The sequence below is a fragment of the Homalodisca vitripennis genome, chromosome 5, assembly GCF_021130785.1.
Source record: "Homalodisca vitripennis isolate AUS2020 chromosome 5, UT_GWSS_2.1, whole genome shotgun sequence".
Taxonomy (NCBI): domain Eukaryota; kingdom Metazoa; phylum Arthropoda; class Insecta; order Hemiptera; family Cicadellidae; genus Homalodisca; species Homalodisca vitripennis.
Genome location: NC_060211.1, coordinates 3,347,703 through 3,369,085, shown reverse-complemented (window position 1 = coordinate 3,369,085; position 21,383 = coordinate 3,347,703). Strand labels below are relative to the sequence as shown.

At 37.6% G+C, this 21,383-nt stretch overlaps 1 protein-coding gene across 4 annotated transcripts in view; it reads right to left on the bottom strand.

The window, feature by feature from the left end:
- Positions 1 to 21,383, bottom strand: part of LOC124361727 (ubiquitin carboxyl-terminal hydrolase 48-like) — a 213,769-nt gene that overhangs the window by 169,263 nt on the left and 23,123 nt on the right. For all 4 annotated transcript variants that reach the window (XM_046815669.1, XM_046815672.1, XM_046815668.1 and 1 more), the window contains 6 exons: positions 18,129 to 18,233; positions 16,787 to 16,980; positions 16,161 to 16,391; positions 7,617 to 7,780; positions 4,717 to 5,441; positions 3,273 to 3,397 (listed from right to left, as the gene is read on the bottom strand). In XM_046815669.1, the coding sequence (XP_046671625.1) occupies positions 3,273 to 3,397; positions 4,717 to 5,441; positions 7,617 to 7,780; positions 16,161 to 16,391; positions 16,787 to 16,980; positions 18,129 to 18,233 (1,544 nt within the window). The remainder of the gene's footprint in view (positions 1 to 3,272; positions 3,398 to 4,716; positions 5,442 to 7,616; positions 7,781 to 16,160; positions 16,392 to 16,786; positions 16,981 to 18,128; positions 18,234 to 21,383) is intronic.

Below are 21,383 nucleotides of genomic sequence, written 5' to 3'. Positions count from 1 at the left end.
TCTTTGCTGTGACATTTTGGTGATTTAATTTTTGATTTTCATTTTGCATGGACTTTTGGGGCTTTATCTCTAAAAAATATTACATCAGTAGGATCTGAAAGTTTAGTTTTTTTCCTCATGTTCTGCTTCCTGCAAAGTCAGGTCTTCCATGGACTTTATAGATCTTGGAAAGGTGTCTTCTATAGGTGTTTTTATTCATTCAATATATGATTTGAGAAGAAGTCTTCTATGCTCTCATTTTTATTCTTATTTTGGCTGTTATGGGAGTCCACCGGTTAGTGAGTTGAAGGGGAAATCTAGTGCCACATTCAAACCATTTGCATATCACCTGCAGATATGTTTGTTATGAATCATATCCTGAGTACTAGCTTTGTACTTTGCAGCTTTGAGAGACACACTGAACACGTTCTTTTTTTGAACAGGGTTACTTATCTGGTCGTTATTTGTGGTTTCGGTCATGAGATCCTAGCTACTAACTGAGGAATATCCAAGATTTTTAACTTCTGTCTTTGCAATGTGGATTTGATTTTATTATTCACTGAAAAATATTTAAAACAGTTATTAAAAGTCAGAGCTCATAAAGTTGTCAAGAAAGGAGTTAGTGTAAAGTTTAAATTTGTTTATTTGCTCATGTAAACTTTAGCTGCTTTTTTTTCCGCATCTTCCTCCAGCTTAGACAACAGACTTTGTTGTCCCTTTAACTCTGGTCTCTTTCATTCCCTAAAGTAATTAAATGAGCATTTTTGTTTTAGAATAAGAATTTCATTGTTTTCATCATTTTGCTTGTTTTGTGGTGGTAATTCTAATTCTGCTTCTATAATATTTATTTTACTCACTGACTTGGTTTGTAATTCCTGCAATTCTTTAAATCTAGCATCGCTGATTTTCTTTTCTTCCTCTGCTGTGCCAATAACTCTTCTTTGATATTTTGTTCCTTGATGAGGTTTCTGCTAAGGTAGTTTTTCTTTCTTTTTCAGAAAGGTCCGAGTGTAGTCCGTTAGTGCTGCTACTCTCTATCTTCCAATTCTTCTAGTTGCTTTTCCATGTCTTGCTGTATTGAAGATTTACTATTTTTGGTTTCCTGAGTAGGAATGTAAGTTTATCGTTTTGCAGTTGTGAGAGACACACTGCTATTAATTTCATTCTTCAGGACATTGTTCTCACTAAGTAGTTCGTTGCCGGCTTCCGCTGCTATAAAGTCAGAGAAGTTTCAAGGGTTCAAGAGATCATCAGATAGTCATATTTCTCTGATTTTTGATCTTGTACATTGTTTATGGACTGAGGTGTCATCAGTTTCTTCAAAGGAGCAACTTCTTGAGAAAAATTATGTGGAATAGTTAAATGAGCATCTGTGATTGAGCCTATGGGCTGCCTCAGCTTCTTGTAGCGCTTATTAAATTTCTTGTTTCCAGCTTAAAAAAATTATCTGTCTTGGGTAATCCATACACACATTTTATGTGTAACATACAGGTATAGGTCATTAGATTTTAAATTGCAGTTTTGTTATCACCAAAAAAAAGAATGGTATATTTTAAAGATTTTTCTTTGTCTTGGAGCAGACACATATCTATTATTTTACCAGGCCAATGTGGGTGATATTTAAGTTTGGCAAAAAAATATCTCCAATTGGAGAAGAGATCGCTGAGTGTTGCCATTTTTATGATAGTGCTATTTGTGATCCAATATAGGGGTTTATCACTTGTAATATACTGTTTTTTTTATACTAAGTTTGCCAGTCAGTCATTAGTGGGTTCAATATAGGGGTTTTGTCACTGTAAAAATTACTGTTTTTTTTGATACTACTAAGTTTGCCAGTCTCTTAGTGGTCATATACGTGTTTGGTTACTGTGATAAGTTATACTGTTTTTTTTTTTTTATACTAAGTTTGGCAGTCTCTTAGTGGTCAATATTCAGGGGTTTGTCACTGTAAAATACTGTTTTTTTATACTCTAAGTTTGCCAGTCTCTTAGTGGTTCATATACAGTGTTTGTTACTGTGATATAATGTTTTTTTTTTTTTTTTTATACTAAGTTTGGCAGTCTCTTAGTGGTCAATATAGGGGGTTTGTCACTGTAAAAATACTCTTGTTTTTTTATACTTAAGTTTGCCAGTCTCTTTAGTGGTCATATACGTTAGGTTTTGTTTACTGTGATATACTGTTTTTTTTTTTTATACTAAGTTTGGCAGTCTGCTTAGTGGTCTCAATATAGGGGTTTGTCACTGTTATATACTGTTTTTTTATACTAAGTTTGCCAGTCTCTTAGTGGTACATATACGTGTTTGTTACTGTGAGTATTACTGTTTTTTTTTTTTATACTAGAGTTTGCCAGTCTCTTAGTGGTCAATATAGGGGTTTGTCACTGTAAAATATACTGTTTTTTTTTATACTAAGTTTGCCAGTCTCTTAGTGGTTCATATACGTGTTTGTTACTGTGATATACTGTTTTTTTTTATACTAAGTTTGCCAGTCTCTTAGTGTGGTCATATACGTGTTTGTTTACTGTGATATACTGTTTTTTTTTATAACTAAGTTTGGGCCAAGTCTCTTAGTGGTCAATATAGGGCTAACTTCCCTTGTCAATGCAGTTGGTCAATTATTATATGAGCTTGATTAGGTGACAATCAAGCTCATTATAGTCAGTCAGTCAGTTGCTACTGTCAGCTATTGTGACGGTAGGTCAGGTTGCTGTGACAGCAGGTGTCAGGTCGCTCACACCTTGGCACACTAACAAGCTGTCTGTCTGTAAGCCTGCCACCTCCACTGTTTAATGAAGTTGGAGGAAATGATGTGTGTTGGAGCTTATGTGGTGTTGAGGTTGGCTCTGACGTCACTTTTCTTGAGTTATTTTTATAAAATGAAGTTTGTTATGGCATGTTTTTTGCTTTAGATGCCCTTTAAAAACAGTTTTACTTACTATATTTTTAGCTGAGATCTTTTAAAATTCTTGGATATATATTTATTTAACTGAGCTTAATATTGAATGTGTAAGATTCTTGAGTGGTTGTGAATGTTATGAAAATGTTAATATATTGTCTTCTTTGGTGAGTAAATCTTGGCTTAATTAGTTCATAATTAACTTACAGATTGATGTTGTTGAGAGGTTTTATAGGAATTTGTTGTTTTACCTACTAAAACTTCTCAATTAAATGGGGAGCACTTTCACTAGAGAAAGTTGTATGTCCGCCATCTTTGAATTGTTAGACAAAAAAATAATATATAATGTTTTCTTATCACTGATCACATTAGTATTTTATAACAAAATGATAAATACCTGACATTGTAGACAAGGCTCTGTGTCGTGGGAAAACGAGGGTGCTGAAGGGAAATATTGTTTAAAGATTTCCCACACACGGACAGGAACCAGTTTCCTCCCGGCTTCGTCTATCGATAAGTTTCCTGCAATATCATGAAGATATTAGTTTTATACTGACTCACTAACAACAAGAATAATAAAGGACAGATATTTTTCTTTGTAAAAAGCAGTGTTCTTTGTGAAATAAATAATGGTCGTATTTTACTTTAGCTATAACGATTTCAAACCACTTTTATCAATTTCTTAAAATAGTGTTTTCATTTCCAGAAAGAATTTTTAATCCATAATTGCACAATAACAACTGATGTTTGAGATTTTAGGTTATATCTCAAATAGTTCATTGATCTAAGGAGCCAAGGGGAATCGTGGTTTATGGGTGGGGGAGATAACAAGATGACGAGGTAACCAAGATACCAACATTCAGGTGAGAAATTACAAGGAATTTTAGAGGTCAGAGTAGGACTACCAACTGCATATGAGGATAATTCAATGGTTATTTAGTTTTCCTCTTTACCTTCATTTTTGCAACAGACTCTACCTGTATGTTGCACTCTTGTTTGCCTCTAGGCATCATATTTGCACATCTGGTTGTTAAATGATTTTATACTGTTTCGTGATAGATCAGATTTGCAGTGTAGTAGATTTCATAGTAAGATATTGTTCTTTGTGTTTTGTCGACCCCATTAGCCATTTTGTATCCGTGTTTCCTTGAATTTGGTTACAACAGTGGAGTTATTTTCTACAAGTGTATTAGTTTTACCTATGGGTTAAATGTGTGTACTGTTTAATTGTGTTAAAAAGACAGTATTGTGTCATTTTTAATTAGACATTGAATTTCATGTTTTTTCTTTGTGTACTGATAACAAAAAGGGTGTCCATTGTCGTCTATATCCTCCTCCCCATTAGATATTCTGTAAGTTTACCATTATTTTTATGTCTTTATTCTTTTTTTTATATACGTTTTTTTTCCCTCGGTTATATTTGTTATTTTTAGTTTTAATTATGTTATTGTTTCTTGTGTAGGCCAGGTGACCTCCAGGTATGCCACTTCTGCAAAGTCGAATCACATTGCACTAACTGAGCCCTCAGTGATCTGAGCTCAAATTTAGGTGCTGTCTCGGTGATGTTTTTTTTTTTTTGGCAGTAGTGCGGGGAAGTGCCAAAGGCATCATCAGCCCACAATGATGGCCAGGGGCATTTCGTATCGGTACTAATCCGATGTAATTTCAGTTATTATTTAGGCTTTCCACCCTTTAATATCTATTACACTACTCCCCATACATTTAATTTTTTTTTATTTTAAGTTTAAATTTTGACAAATAATGTGAAGTGGCTAAAGTAAAAAATTACCCTAAAAATTAATATATATATTCTAGGAAGCTTGTGGAACAAGATGACTCACCATGAGGGCACATGACTCCTTCATTGAAAGCTTTACTCAACACTGCCATTCCGTCATCGGACTTGCTGTTCTCCTCTTCTTCTAGTTTCACAGAAGTCTTTTCACTACTATCACAAGGTTGGGAACCTTCACCGTTACTTTCAACATCCGACTTTTTATCAAAATTTACATCTAACTGGCTATCTGCACACGGCTTCACAGTACTCTTGTTCTCGACAGAATCCCTCCTCAATCTAGACATAATTAACGTTTTACTCGATCTGTTTGGCATGGCTAATCTTCTAAGTTTGATTTTTAATTGTTTACACTGGACCAGTAAACTGCTCTCATTGGACTGAATTTTACTGGAACTGTTCAGTTTCATCTGTAGTCTATGACACATAACAAAGCAGTCTTTGATCTCACTTAAAGGCACAGTTATGGTGGGGTTGGGTTTCCTCCTGGCGAGCCGTATGCTCCTATTCCGTTTCCACCTGCAGTCCGTCCTGCTGCTGCTTCCCTCCTTGTCTTCTGCAGGTCCACCGGCCTCCCTCTCCATCTCTGCTGGCTCTGTCAACACGGCCGCTGTGTCTTCCCCGGCAGGCTCAGGAACCTCCCCGTTCGCTGACGTCGTTGCTCCGTTGTTTGACCTGCTCGCAGGATTCTGTCTGCCCTCAATAATGCTCAGAACTCTGCTTCGCCACGTCTTCAGACAATATTTGTCCACAAAATATCCTGGCTCATCACTGTAACAAAACATTCAAACTTTAATACTTAAATTGTAACACAAGTTAAAACGGAAAAGAACTCAACATTGACTTAATATATATCACTTTTCCATAGTCTTTTATTTTACCAGAGAATTCTTCAAAGAGAAATATGATGTGTTACAATATCAATACATGAATTACATTATAAAAACACTCACACTTTCTTTCTGTTTGAATTGAAAAGACATAGTGTTGAATTTACAAAGAAACAGAAAAAAAATTTTCAAACTGTGAACTACCTACCTGTTAATTATATAAATTAAACTTTTCTTCCATGAATTTGAGATGATATTAAGACCTGTTCAAAAACCGTACCTCCTCATCCCAGTAGACGGATGGCTTCCAATTTATATCTTCTAATCTTTTCTGTATACTTGGGCTACAAGTAGTTCGAGATTAATCTAAGTGGGTTGTATTTTTGTTATTTAAAGAAACTATTAACTTTTGAAAATATATAGAGCAATAATATGTAACTACACCTTATTTTTTAAAGAATTGTATAACCTAAGAGGCATGTGATTGTATGTCTTATTGCTTACATATAAAATTAGAGCTTCCCTACAGTGGCGTATGTAGAAAATTGTTTCGGGGGTTAGGGCTGACACACTGTGTGGTTGGGAATTATAAAATTAGAGCTTCCCTACAGTGGCGTATGTAGAAAATTGTTTCGGGGGTTAGGGCTGACACACTGTGTGGTTGGGAATTATAAAATTAGAGCTTCCCTACAGTGGCGTATGTAGAAAATTGTTTCGGGGGTTAGGGCTGACACACTGTGTGGTTGGGAATTATAAAATTAGAGCTTCCCTACAGTGGCGTATGTAGAAAATTGTTTCGGGGGTTAGGGCTGACACACTGTGTGGTTGAGAATTATAAAATTAGAGCTTCCCTACAGTGGCGTATGTAGAAAATTGTTTCGGGGGTTAGGGCTGACACACTGTGTGGTTGAGAATTATAAAATTATAGCTTCCCTACAGTGGCGTATGTAGAAAATTGTTTCGGGGGTTAGGGCTGACACACTGTGTGGTTGAGAATTATAAAATTATAGCTTCCCTACAGTGGCGTATGTAGAAAATTGTTTCGGGGGTTAGGGCTGACACACTGTGTGGTTGAGAATTATAAAATTAGAGCTTCCCTACAGTGGCGTATGTAGAAAATTGTTTCGGGGGTTAGGGCTGACACACTGTGTGGTTGAGAATTATAAAATTAGAGCTTCCCTACAGTGGCGTATGTAGAAAATTGTTTCGGGGGTTAGGGCTGACACACTGTGTGGTTGGGAATTATAAAATTAGAGCTTCCCTACAGTGGCGTATGTAGAAAATTGTTTCGGGGGTTAGGGCTGACACACTGTGTGGTTGAGAATTATAAAATTAGAGCTTCCCTACAGTGGCGTATGTAGAAAATTGTTTCGGGGGTTAGGGCTGACTGACACACTGTGTGGTTGGGAATTATAAAATTAGAGCTTCCCTACAGTGGCGTATGTAGAAAATTGTTTCGGGGGTTAGGGCTGACACACTGTGTGGTTGGGAATTATAAAATTAGAGCTTCCCTACAGTGGCGTATGTAGAAAATTGTTTCGGGGGTTAGGGCTGACACACTGTGTGGTTGGGAATTATAAAATGTCCTCCAAAATCAGGACCAATCTTCCACTGGGAACTTGTTGAGTTCTAAGACCTCATAAATGTGTTCTAGATTAAAACAATCTACTGGATGCAACTTTAATGTTTGCATTATGAGCCCTCTCCTCATATACGCTCTTGCTTCTCTATCATAAAAATGTCAGAAATGTAATGATTATACTTACACTTGCATTCGCTTCTTTAACAAATTAGTGACTTCTTTGCTCTCCTCCAGTATTTTGGCCTTGGTACGAAGGATCAGACAGTTGTTGGTTACACACTGCTCACACATGGCATGTAACATTCTGAGCTCTTGCTTCTCTATCATAAAAATGTCAGAAATGTAATGATTATACTTACACTTGCATTCGCTTCTTTAACAAATTAGTGACTTCTTTGCTCTCCTCCAGTATCTTGGCCTTGGTACGAAGGATCAGACAGTTGTTGGTTACACACTGCTCACACATGGCATGTAACATTCTGAGCTCTTGCTTCTCTATCATAAAAATGTCAGAAATGTAATGATTATACTTACACTTGCATTCGCTTCTTTAACAAATTAGTGACTTCTTTGCTCTCCTCCAGTATCTTGGCCTTGGTACGAAGGATCAGACAGTTGTTGGTTACACACTGCTCACACATGGCGTCTGACATCCTGAGTCGTGGACCTCCTCCGTAGTGATCATATAACACGTCAGCCTGCAGTAAAAAAGTGTTTGTTTCAGGTTCTCGTCTTGGACAAACAAGTTTAACTGTACTTTTAATTCTACCTTGTACCATCGAATAAGTCATCTTCCACAAGTTCACTCAATATGCTTAATAAATGAATGTGGTTTACGGTTTAACCTCTTTAATCTTGCGTTATTTCAGACCTGCACTCTGTACTAACTGGGTTTTAGAGATCAAATATCTTCGTGCACTAGCTAGCTTTCAAAATCATATAGGTAACACTTTAAACCTACAATGGAGGCATTATATAATTTGTATAGCCATAAAATATTGAGATTATGGTTATAGATAGAATAAAGTGGGGAATTAGAAAGAAAAACATGAGGTTATGAGGACTGTATGCAAAGTCCTTAGTGCTTGCCTGTTTCTTGGCATGCCTAAACGTCTAAAGTACATAAAGGGTTAACATCACATCCAAAAAATACTGAGCCTTCATAAAGCATAATGTGTCAAAGTAAAATTTATGTTAGAAAATATACAACAAAAATCTTTTATATGTAGCACCAAGTGCCCTCAACATTATCATGCAGTACACAACCATTTAATAACTAATATCAATGAAATTATCTATGCATTTTATGTAAAATGTACTATAGCAAATAGCACTGCATAGACATTCATATAATATTCAAACAAAATAACAATACACACTAAAATGTTTTATCTTATGACACATGCGTTTTTATGGTAAAGGTTAGTTTTGTACTTTGTTTACCAATAAATATATAAATCTTAAATTGTTAGTATTATTTTACCAAATATTCACATGTCTTTCTCAATTAAATATATTATACTATAATACAGAGGTTTGTTGGGTAAATGTTTTTTTTCAGGTATTTATTAAACTGTTAATTCATATAAAAAAATATAAAAAAGTATCTAACTTTTAAAGGTATACAATTTTAACAGATCAACATTTCATAAATTCCATTACATGTCATTGTTCTCCTATTAATCACAAAAAAATGAGATCAAAATTCAATTCAATTCAATTCAAATCTTTATTTCACAACACGTTACATATTATTATAGCAGTGCTATAGTAACAGGTGATATTGTCTACTATTAAAAACTGTATTAATCATACAAGTAGTATTCGTCGATATAAATATTAATAAATTTGAGTGCTACTATAAAAAGTACAAATCATTAGTTTGTCATAAAATTTAGTGAAATGAAAACAATTGATATCGATGTGTGTCATAATTCGTAAATTGGCTCCGGTGCTACTACGACATACCCAGCGGCTATGCCGCGGCGCTCGACGGGACAAACTGCACCAGTAACTTTGGTGGTATATGATGCGACCTGCCCAATATGCTTGGCTACTGCGACATACCCAGGGGCTATGTCGCGGCGCTCGACGGGACAACCCGCACCAGTAACTTTGGTGATATATGTGACGCGACCTGCCCAATATGCTTGGCGCTACTGTGACATACCCAACGGCTATGTCGCGGCGCTCGACGGGACAACCCGCACCAGTAACTCTGGCATTATGTGACGCGACCTGCCCAATATGCTTGGCGCTATTGTGACATACCCAGCGGCTATGTCGCGGCGCTCGACGGGACAACCCGCACCAGTAACTCTGGCATTATGTGATGCGACCTGCCCAATATGCTTGGCGCTATTGTGACATACCCAGGGGCTATGTCGCGGCGCTCGACGGGACAACCCGCACCAGTAAGTTCTGGCATTATATGATGCGACCTGCCCAATATGCTTGGCGCTACTGTGACATACCCAACGGCTATGCCGCGGCGCTCGACGGGACAACCCGCACCAGTAACTCTGGCATTATGTGACGCGACCTGCCCAATATGCTTGGCGCTATTGTGACATACCCAGCGGCTATGTCGCGGCGCTCGACGGGACAACCCGCACCAGTAACTCTGGCATTATGTGACGCGACCTGCCCAATATGCTTGGCGCTATTGTGACATACCCAGCGGCTATGTCGCGGCGCTCGACGGGACAACCCGCACCAGTAACTCTGGCATTATGTGACGCGACCTGCCCAATATGCTTGGCGCTATTGTGACATACCCAACGGCTATGTCGCGGCGCTCGACGGGACAACCCGCACCAGTAACTCTGGCATTATGTGATGCGACCTGCCCAATATGCTTGGCGCTACTGTGACATACCCAGCGGCCATGCCGCGGCGCTCGACGGGACAACCCGCACCAGTAACTCTGCCATACTGAACTGACTGAATGTTTCCATAACGGGATAAACAGTAGTCTTAAAATATTTCATCTAAATATACGTAGTTACTATAAACATATCGACCAGGCACTAATATTAATACAAGGTTTGAACATTATTTATGATATCATTGTGTTTACAGAATCGTGGATTAACTCAGACAAGACTCTAACTAATATAGATGGATATGAGGTATTTTGTACGACTGACAACTGGAACAGATGTGATGGTACGGTGGTCTACTTGAGAACAGATCTATGCGGCGGCTCGCGACAAATTAAACTAGGGGAAGCGACTGGACTACAACTTGACTTTGACGTTGACGGCCGACATTTTGACATATTAGATATCTACCGCAGCCCTGCGATGGACTGCCAATTATTCTTATCTGATCTAGAACTTCACTACTCGAAACTGGCAAACAATACTTCCTACATATTCACTGGTGATATAAACACTGATATCTTAGATAGTATAATAAACGACGCTCAACAAGACAGTTATCTAAATATAATGTACAAAGCTGGACTACAGTGGAGTCCCGCTAATCCGAACACGTGTAATCCGAACGTCGGTTAATCCGAACAGGTCCAGGAGGAATTATTTATAATGATAATGAACAGTTATAGGAACTAATTACTTAAAAAATGAAAATGGGTGCATCATTTCGTACATAAACAAAGAAAACTTTAATTAAATAGACATACAGTATTTTATTAAGACAAATTGTGTACGGTACAGTACATAAATAATGAAGTTAAATATAGTACCAAATTGAAACTTATAGGTTAAGTATGAGTTAAATTACTGTATTAAGAAGTGAAATCAAACAAAAATTGGACGTACAGTACTGATATTATTATTGAGTACAATATTAATTGTTAAAAGACATAAATTCAGTTATTGTCTTCTGTCGCATTAAAGAGAGTCTATTGGATGACGCGTAGTTTCGTACAACTATTGAACGCGTGGACCCGTACAATATCCAGTACGCTCACATTGCTTAACAATAGAACTCTCACACTAAATACGGTAAATGTGCTTAGTATTCGCAAACACGTTTATTTGTCAAGAAATACAATGCAACAGTCAGAAAACATGTTTTAATAAACAATGTTGATAATTCTATAACAAAATAGACCCATTCTCAAGTTTAAAAACTGTATTTTTCTGTAATTCTGGCTAATCCGAACAATCACATAATCCGAATAGGGATCGGTCCCAATTAGGTCAGATTAACGGGACTCTACTGTAATTAACTGTATAAACAAACCAACACGGGTTACCGCTCATTCTTTGATGTGTATTGACCATATCTTCTTAAAACATGATAACTATGACTTTATTACTTCAGGTATTTTAAAAACAGGAATTACCGACCACTATGCTGTCACTGTTATGATACGTCTCCCAATTACTTCTCCTCACGGTTTGGACACAAACAACACGTACTTGGACATGAAGGTGATGGATGGACTGGTAGCGGCTCAGACGTGGGACCATGTCCTCGGCTTACAAGAAGTAAATGCTAGCTGTAATGCTTTCCTAAACACGTTTGACAAGCTTAGAGCAAGTTCGTTACGAACAAAATATCTATCTACAAGAAATAAAAAACTGAAACCTTGGATTTCATATAATTTAATTCATGCTGTTAGAAAACGTGATAAATTAAGTAAAATATTAAAAAGACAACCATTTAATGAACGATTACGAAACTAATACTTGATTTTTAGGAACAACTTAAGCAATGAAATAAAAAGAGCAAAGACGGCTTATTTCAAAGAAAAATTATTAAATTCAGCGGGAAACGCGAAAATGTTTTGGAGAACTGTTACGAGTTCATTTCTGTCAGGAAAAAGAGAGAGGAGTTTCCTGTGCGCCATTTTACTCAAAACAGTGACAATCCTGGTGGAAGTACAAAGGAAGTGGCTAACTCTTTTAATTTGTTTTTTTCGCAAGTGGGAAGGAAGTTGGCCATGGAAGTGCCAGCATCAACTGGTCCCCTGTTGGTGGATGATACAGTGCATAGGGTACGGGGGCATGAGTTTCGCTTGCGCCCCGTCTCGGACAGCCAGGTGGAGGAGTGTGTCAGGGGAATGCGAGGTGGATCGGTTCCCGGTATGGACGGCCTCTCCGTAGCCCTGCTCAAGCAACAAATTAGTAAGCTGGCGTCCCCTCTAAAACATATAATAAATCTCAGTATATCTTCAGGTGTTTATCCAGAATTATTTAAATCTGCAAAAGTAATCCCAATTTACAAAAACAATAGTAAATCAGACATGCACAATTATAGGCCAATATCATTGCTAAGTGTGCTAAGTAAAGTACTAGAGAAGTGTGTAAAATCTCAATTACAGAAATACCTCGAAGATAATAATATTCTGTCAGAGTCCCAATACGGATTTCACAAAAACAAAAATACTTCAGACTCCCTATTCGCAATTAATAAATGTATAACAGATGCCTTAAATAACAATAATAAAGTGTCACTTCTTTACATTGATCTGGCAAAAGCTTTTGATAGTATAAACAGAAACCTGCTTTTTCGCAAATTAGAATGTGTTGGAGTTCGCGGATTAGAACTGAACTGGTTCAGAAGCTATTTGAGCGGACGTACGCAAACAGTCTCTATAAACAATCATTTAAGTGACACAATGAGTGTTGATTACGGTGTAGTCCAAGGTAGCACTCTTGGTCCACTTCTATTCTTAATTTACATAAATAATATTGTTAAACTCGAGATTACTGGTAGGATATTTCTGTTTGCAGATGATACTGCAATATTGTTTGAGCGGAGATCGTGGGAGGAGGTCTACCGTGTTGCTGCGGGAGAATTGGCGTTAGTAAAACGGTGGTTTGATGAAAATATTCTAACCATGAATGTTTCAAAAACTAAATGTATGCCGATCTCATTGCGCAGCGCGAGCGAGCCGCCTGTGGACATGGGATTGGTACTCCACTCTTGCGGTGACACGAACAGTGGCTCCTGTGATTGTCGGGTGTTACAGAGGGTGAACCAGTACAAGTACCTGGGAGTCATCATGGATTCAAAATTAAAATGGGAACCACACATCCACATGTTAAAATCTAAACTAAGGAAAATGATTTACGTTTTCCATCAATTAACTGAAATATTAAATCCCAATGAAATTAAAACTATTTATTACGCCTATGCACAATCAATTTTACAATATGGTATTATAGTATGGGGAGGGGCTTGCAGGTCTATTTTATATCCGTTAATGACTGTTCAAAATTTAGTTATTAAGGCAGCGTTCAAAAAACACAACAGATACCCGACTACCTTGCTTTATACAGAGACACAATTGTTATCAATTCGGCAGCTATATATTAAAAGCTTACTGGTCTTCGCGAGGAGCCACAGGCAGGAGATAGTCACCCCTGTCACACATAGATATTTTACAAGGAATGCTGTTAGCGTGGGCCTGCAGGTTCCCCGAGTAGTAAAATCGTATAATTACACCAATCCTTATTACATTGCAAATTTCCTACTCAGAAATATTCCGCAACACATAAGGGATCTGCAGGTCCCGCTGTCCGCATACAAAAATCTTGTCTCTAACTGGCTGTTGGAGGTCGGTGCTGAACACGCTGAGTCGCTGCTCTCATCTATATACTAGACTAAAATATATGATCACGTTTATTTACTGGACTAACTTACTTTACTACACGCAACAAACTGTTTTTCACTATTGTTACGATGGCCGTCTTGCGCCGTTTCGCCTCTCCGATGGATTTGAACACCTCTAATAAACCAAATTTAACCTAAGTATCGTTAGTAATTAATTTTGTTCCATTTTAATTATTTGCACTATAGCAAATAACATACCTTATTTTTATATGATCTTTTATATCAAATAATTAGACTATTGGGTATTGTGGCATAATTAATGTTGTCTGTGGCCTACAAATTACACAGATTATTTTAGATTTCATACTTAATAATTGTTTTGAAAATAGATATAAAATAATTTATTGTTATTAAGGATAACTATTATGTATGATACCGCTGTGCACAACAACTAGAAACTGACTCGTCACCACGCACAAGCCTCTATGGCCCATGTGGGACTAATTTCATTTATATTATGTGTACTATGCTTGTTTGCAAATTTTGAAATAAATTTGATTTTGATTTGATTTGACATACCCAGCAGCCATGCCGCGGCGCTCGACAGGACAACCCGCACCAGTAACTCTGGCATTATGTGACGCGACCTGCCCAATATGCTTGGCGCTCTACAAGACAACCCACACCAGTAACTCTGGTGTTACGTGATGCGACCTGCCCAATATGCTTGGCTACTGCGACATACCCAGCGGCTATGCCGCGGCGCTCTACAAGACAACCCACACCAGTAACTCTGGTGTTACGTGATGCGACCTGCCCAATATGCTTGGCTACTGCGACATACCCAGCGGCTATGGCGCGGCGCTCTACAAGACAACCCGCACCAGTAACTCTGGTGTTATGTGATGCGACCTGCCCAATATGCTTGGCTACTGCGACATACCCAGCGGCTATGGCGCGGCGCTCTACAAGACAACCCACACCAGTAACTCTGGTGTTACGTGATGCGACCTGCCCAATATGCTTGGCTACTGCGACATACCCAGCGGCTATGCCGCGGCGCTCTACAAGACACAAGACAACCCACACCAGTAACTCTGGTGTTACGTGATGCGACCTGCCCACATGCCCAATATGCTTGGCGCTCTACAAGACAACCCACACCAGTAACTCTGGTGTTACGTGATGCGACCTGCCCAATATGCTTGGCTACTGCGACATACCCAGCGGCTATGCCGCGGCGCTCTACAAGACAACCCACACCAGTAACTCTGGTGTTACGTGATGCGACCTGCCCAATATGCTTGGCGCTCTACAAGACAACCCACACCAGTAACTCTGGTGTTACGTGATGCGACCTGCCCAATATGCTTGGCTACTGCGACATACCCAGCGGCTATGCCGCGGCGCTCTACAAGACAACCCACACCAGTAACTCTGGTGTTACGTGATGCGACCTGCCCAATATGCTTGGCTACTGCGACATACCCAGCGGCTATGGCGCGGCGCTCTACAAGACAACCCACACCAGTAACTCTGGTGTTACGTGATGCGACCTGCCCAATATGCTTGGCTACTGCGACATACCCAGCGGCTATGCCGCGGCGCTCTACAAGACAACCCACACCAGTAACTCTGGTGTTACGTGACGCGACCTGCCCAATATGCTTGGCTACTGCGACATACCCAGCGGCTATGCCGCGGCGCTCTACAAGACAACCCACACCAGTAACTCTGGTGTTACGTGATGCGACCTGCCCAATATGCTTGGCTACTGCGACATACCCAGCGGCTATGGCGCGGCGCTCTACAAGACAACCCACACCAGTAACTCTGGTGTTACATGATGCGACCTGCCCAATATGCTTGGCTACTGCGACATACTCAGCGGCTATGGCGCGGCGCTCTACAAGACAACCCACACCAGTAACTCTTGTGTTACGTGATGCGACCTGCCCAATATGCTTGGCTACTGCGACATACCCAGCGGCTATGCCGCGGCGCTCGACAGGACAACCCGCACCAGTATCTCTGGTGTTATGTGATGCGACCTGCCCAATATGCTTGGCGCTAAAAGGGTTAATGACTTTTAACAAATATATGACGTAATATGGGTTGGACTTATTTGTTATGCAACGTAAAGAAACAAGTGTGCTATAGATAAACTAAATTGTTTGGGTTAATACAGTGTACAGTGTTTTAGACTTATTAGTTCTCATACTTTTGTATTCTACGAGTGAATAGTTATGAAAGAAACCTTTTGAAACAGCTGTTTGCTGTTCAACAGATAAATAGCTGTGCATTTTTTTTTTATTAAAACCTAATTTTTTATAAAAGTTATAAAATCTATATATTTTTGTAATCAGCATAAAATATATACTATATACTGGGTGATGAACAACGTACAGTACTATCCTTTGCATATTAGGTCTAAAAAATCTAATAATGGTGTACAAAGTTTACAATTGGTTTACAAATAAAGAAATGTGATAGATTATATAATATGCTAGAAAGTCTGCCAGTATGAAGTGGCCCCAAGGCACTTACAGCCAAGCTCGAGACATATTTGGCTCCAGTGACAACGCAGGGGTCCAGCCTGTCATGAGGACAGACCAGCCGTGTGTTATCGATCTGTCGCAATACATCAGTCCTGCTGTCCAGCCACGAGACCAGCCAGTCAGTGGACACAGCCTCCACTTCACTCAAGTCATCCGAGCCATCCACAGACAGAGAGTTGTATAGCTGCCACTGCTGCTCTTGTCGCTCCTGGCCTCGTTTCTGGAAACAAAAGAATGTGTAATAAACTAATAAAGTAACCACTAACTACAACGAGTCGGTTGCAGTATTATGAGATTTTCCCTATAAGAACAATGTTAAACCTCAAGTGGTTTTACACCTTTATTGTTTATCATAGCTTTATAGATGTTTCATTTTAAAGATATAATTAATACACATGCAAATGCTTGTTAATTTTTTAGAATATTTGTATGGACTATTCAGAAAAAAACTCAAAAAACTTAAAAAATAAGGCTGTAAACTGCATGAGGTTCAACATTGTTCTCATGATCTCATGAAGGCTCAAGGTCATTTGACTACAGCCACCTCCTGAGGACCCTAACTGAGCAATCTTTCAACCATGGTAAATGCAATGGAACATGGCAATCAGAACTTACCTTACTAGAAGCGATTTCCTCACAAAACTCATCAAATATTTTATTCTGAGAATCGACGTACTCTTGGAGTTTATGGGGAAGTTTAACTTCCATGGGGCTTGGGTTGTGTTTCTCAGAAGTGTAAACCAACATGTAGGCGTCAGTGGAACTCTGGCAGCCCTTGGGTAATCTCTGAGTTTTGGGTTTCTTGGGATCTAAAACAGGACCAAGCATATCTATTACACATACCAATAGTGGAACATTTAAATACTATACTATAAACCCATGCTTTATTTTGGATTACGAGTAGCTAACAAAGTATACATTTGCTTCAATTATTTTAAATCAGGTAAATTACAATACATTTTGTTTTATAATGTTACAAGAGGGGGTTACTACTAACCACCCCCCCCCTTTTTATTCCTTATTTCAACGGCAACCGTCAATTCAATACAGCAATAATATAATGTGAAATAATTAACAAAATATATTAAACAATAATAACAATACTCCAGCAATACACAGTAACATTTCAACTATAATACACTAGTAATAAATATAGACTATGAGAATATTAACAAGGCTAGACATTACAAAATACAAGACAAGCATTTGCAAATCAACAAAACAATAATAACTGTTAAATATGAATAAATTAACAATATATCACAACAAGGGCATAGTTTTGCAATGACTATGAAAACAATAACAATAACAACAACAAATAAGAATTGAGGAAAACAACAGAATTAACAATTAGTAGAGGAAAATTATTATCAGAGCATGTGTTGCGCGTATGTATCTATCTGATAATAGTTAATGAAGGATGGTCAGCAGATGATTCCTGAAGGGACCACTTTTTAAATGGAAGAAATCCAAATCCTCAGAGATAGAGTTCACCTTGTTCCAGACATAGGCACTCTGAATGTGATTCTCTAGAGAAGGTCAGGGCAGTTCAGCTCGGAGTTGATCAAGCGGTATGAGAACATGATGCAATGCGTCTTGTCTTGAGAATTAACAGATTGAGAAGACTAGCAATATCAAGCAAGGGTGTATTCGAACCCAAGATGGATACCCACCAGTTGGAGGAAACAATTTTTAACCTTTTCAAGATCAGATTTTAGGTAGGCCTGATGAGGAGCCCAGATGACAGATGAGGTCTGATGAACAAACAATAAAGCAACTTATGAGAACTGATGCTTTTGAATGTTCCATAAAGGTGATGGAAGAGACCAAGCACACGCAGTGCTCTGGTGTAGGAAGCAGGAACTGTTCCCAGTTCAGAGATTTATAACAAAAATTACACTTAGGTCCCCCACTTCCTCTTAAATCCGTTATTATTGATTGGCCATATCGTACTTACTTTCAGGATCCTCTTCATCCAGCTTCAGTTTCTTGCCTTCCAACTTCTCCACAGACTCATCATTGAATGTATTCCACACACCAGTCGACCCATCTTTAATATAAGCTGCAACAGAGAGTGTACTCAGATCGACTGATATAACGTAACGTGAAATTGGATGGATCTGAATATACAAATGTCTGTGCTTAAAAATATTCATTATTTGGTTAGGAAATGCACACGTCCATCAACAAAAAGCTTTTACATGTAATTTTTTTATAGAATTCCCAGATTGACTCAAAATTGTCTTATTTTCTGGTACAACATTAAAATGTGGGTTTTAAAGTTATTGTTACCAATAAAATTTCCTTTAAATATTTCATCAAAGAAGATATTAATTGTAAAATTCTAATTAATTTTGCTCCCACAAGTATTTACCATTTTGTCCAATGCATTCACTGCTAACGTTTCTGATCACAGACCTTCAGCTATTATTTGCTTTCAGGATTCAAGCTGGAATGTTGATATTTTCGTAGAGTGTTGTTAGTAACCTAATAGTGTTATATAAGACAATTTCGGATAACAAATTACAACACCTTTTGTTTACCTGTGATTTCAAACCAAGTGATGTGAGTGCTTCAAACCATTTGCTTGTTTTGACAAGTGGCATGTCCCCTAAGAATGGTGGAGTTATGTTGTAATAAATAGTGTAAATGAAAATTATGGGACTTTTAGGATAATAAAAAAACTTTTGTAACTGTTTCCTACCAATATCTACTGCCATCTCCGATAGGAGATATAGCTGATGACATCACAGCTCCAAGGAATTCTATGTCTGACAAATGTTTTGTTGCTGTTCTTGGAATTACCTCATGATAAGGTTTGTTGGTAAAAGAAAATTTTAGCATGCCTGATGAGTTTCACTCTTTCTTTAGTAGTGAATGTGTTCAATCTGAATTTCTAACAATTGCTGGATTCTTAAAAATGTATGTCCTAGATTTTATTTTTTTCTCTGTGTGCCAATGTCATTTTATATTTCTGAGACAAAAATTTACTTGGCTTTAAAATTTTAAAATATTAAAGTACTACTATCATGGGTATTCTTTCATTGTGAATATACTAGTGTGGTGACTAATCACCACATATATCAGAGGATCTGATCCACAGTTGGAGCCAGACTCATCATGTGCTGGTTGGACTGATAAGAGATGTGGGGAAGGGACCAGGACGAGTAGTCACGAGTGAGTGGTGAACTGGGGTGTATCATTCCGGAGGCCAAGGATACCGCAAGTCACCTTAATTATTTGCATATTTGATATAAGCATTATTATGAAATAATTTAATCAGTAGGGAGGGGTAGGTGCTGGAAAATTACGAGGGGTGAATTTGTTTTGTAAATTAAAATATGTAGGGACGGGTTTTAACATGATTGGGGATCAGCGTGGTGTTGGTATGTGCGTGTGATTATTTAGTCTGGTTTTAAGGGTTTAAAATCTTTTAGTTCTTTTCTTTAATTTAATACTATTTTATCAAAGCTGACAGGAGAATGGGTGTAATTAAGGATTATGGTCGCACCAAGGTACTATAGTGCATGCGTAACGTGTCTAGCCCTGCACAATGTCTTTATCGCTTCCACATTATACACTCAAAATCATAAAAGAATAACTTATCACCACATTAGTCCTCAGACCTGAAATTTAACATTTTCATTATAAATCTTGTTTTTTGTGAACTACATATAAAATAAATGAGAAGATTTTACTCTGAGTTTTGTGTTTTAAATTTAAGTTTAGTACATACTAAAAGTATAATTTTTTTCTTCCATGGTACATTAACCCATTGACTGACTCCCAAGTATGAAACATGGGTTTTTGCTATACTCAGTGCAGGTTTATCAATATAACATTATAGACAAATGCCATAATAATTAATATCAGACTGTATCTATCATCGGTAATTAAGTCAATGTTACATGATGACAGGCAATATACATCACTGATAGCTGGTGGGTTAAACTACTACACAAAATACTCCTTTTTTTAATTCAAAAGAGCTAAAAATAAGTAGTAATTCTTAAATTGGAAATTACTGCAATATCCAAGTTACATTATATCTCTGTTTACTCACATAACTTGTACTTAAAGTAGTAAAAAAGAGTGCAAATGTACTCATTTCATATCCACTATTATCAGTTATGACATATTAACCAACAAGAAAATTTAATATGATATAGAAAATCATCTGAAGATGCATTACTTTTTGCCAGAATGTGTGAAAATTTCACTGGTGAAAACACAGATTTTTCCTCATTTTTCATATTGTAACTCAGAAATAAATGATATGACTTTGGATCTGAATAACAAATTGCAGCAATGCCAAAATTACTGTTTACGTTTTGTATTTGATCTAAGACGTGACAACCATATTATAACGCATATTTATATTCAAAATTCTATTCTAAAATTGGCCAATACAAGATTATTAACAATTCTGAAATTGGTGTATTGTAGTCTTACCTCTGGAGAGCCTATATATGTGGCTGACAAATTCAAATTGATCTCTGAAACAAGTGTAAGAGAGAGAGACAAGAATTGCCTCATCAATGTTTCTTATTCCTCGCCACCGAACCTTAACTTAAATAAGTCATTTGTCATTATTGCTTGCCGAGCATGGAATTCCTTCCTAACCATATTAAGTCAGTAGGTAGTAGAAACCAGTTTGCAGCCTTACTGAAAGCTCAATCGCTAGAAATTATGTCAACAATGGGTTGGTTGGGGTAGGTCATGGAGGATGGATGGGGTGCTAATGAATGTGTGTATGAATGTACTGTATGTATGAATGTATTTGCACTCCGAATTCGTATTACATTCTTAAAGAGACCTTTATTATATAATTTTGTTTTATTTTAAATGTAGTAGAACAATGAAAAATGAAATGAATGAATGATGATGTGTTTTTTTTAATGTATGGAGATGTGTTTTTTTTTAATGTGTGTTTTATGTGTGTGTTGTTTTTTGTGTATGTATGTTGTGTTTTTGTATTTGACTTGACAATTATTATTGTATTAGGGTTAATTGTAAGACAGGGCCTTATGGCCATAAATTCGCCCTTTTGTATATTATGAATATAATACAAATAGTCATTTGATTTGATTTTAAAATGTTTTATATAAGGGTAAATAACTTCACAAAGAACATGACACATCCATCACACTTTCATATTATAATTTACTCTATATAGACATGCTAACACTCAATAATATTTTCTAATTAAGTA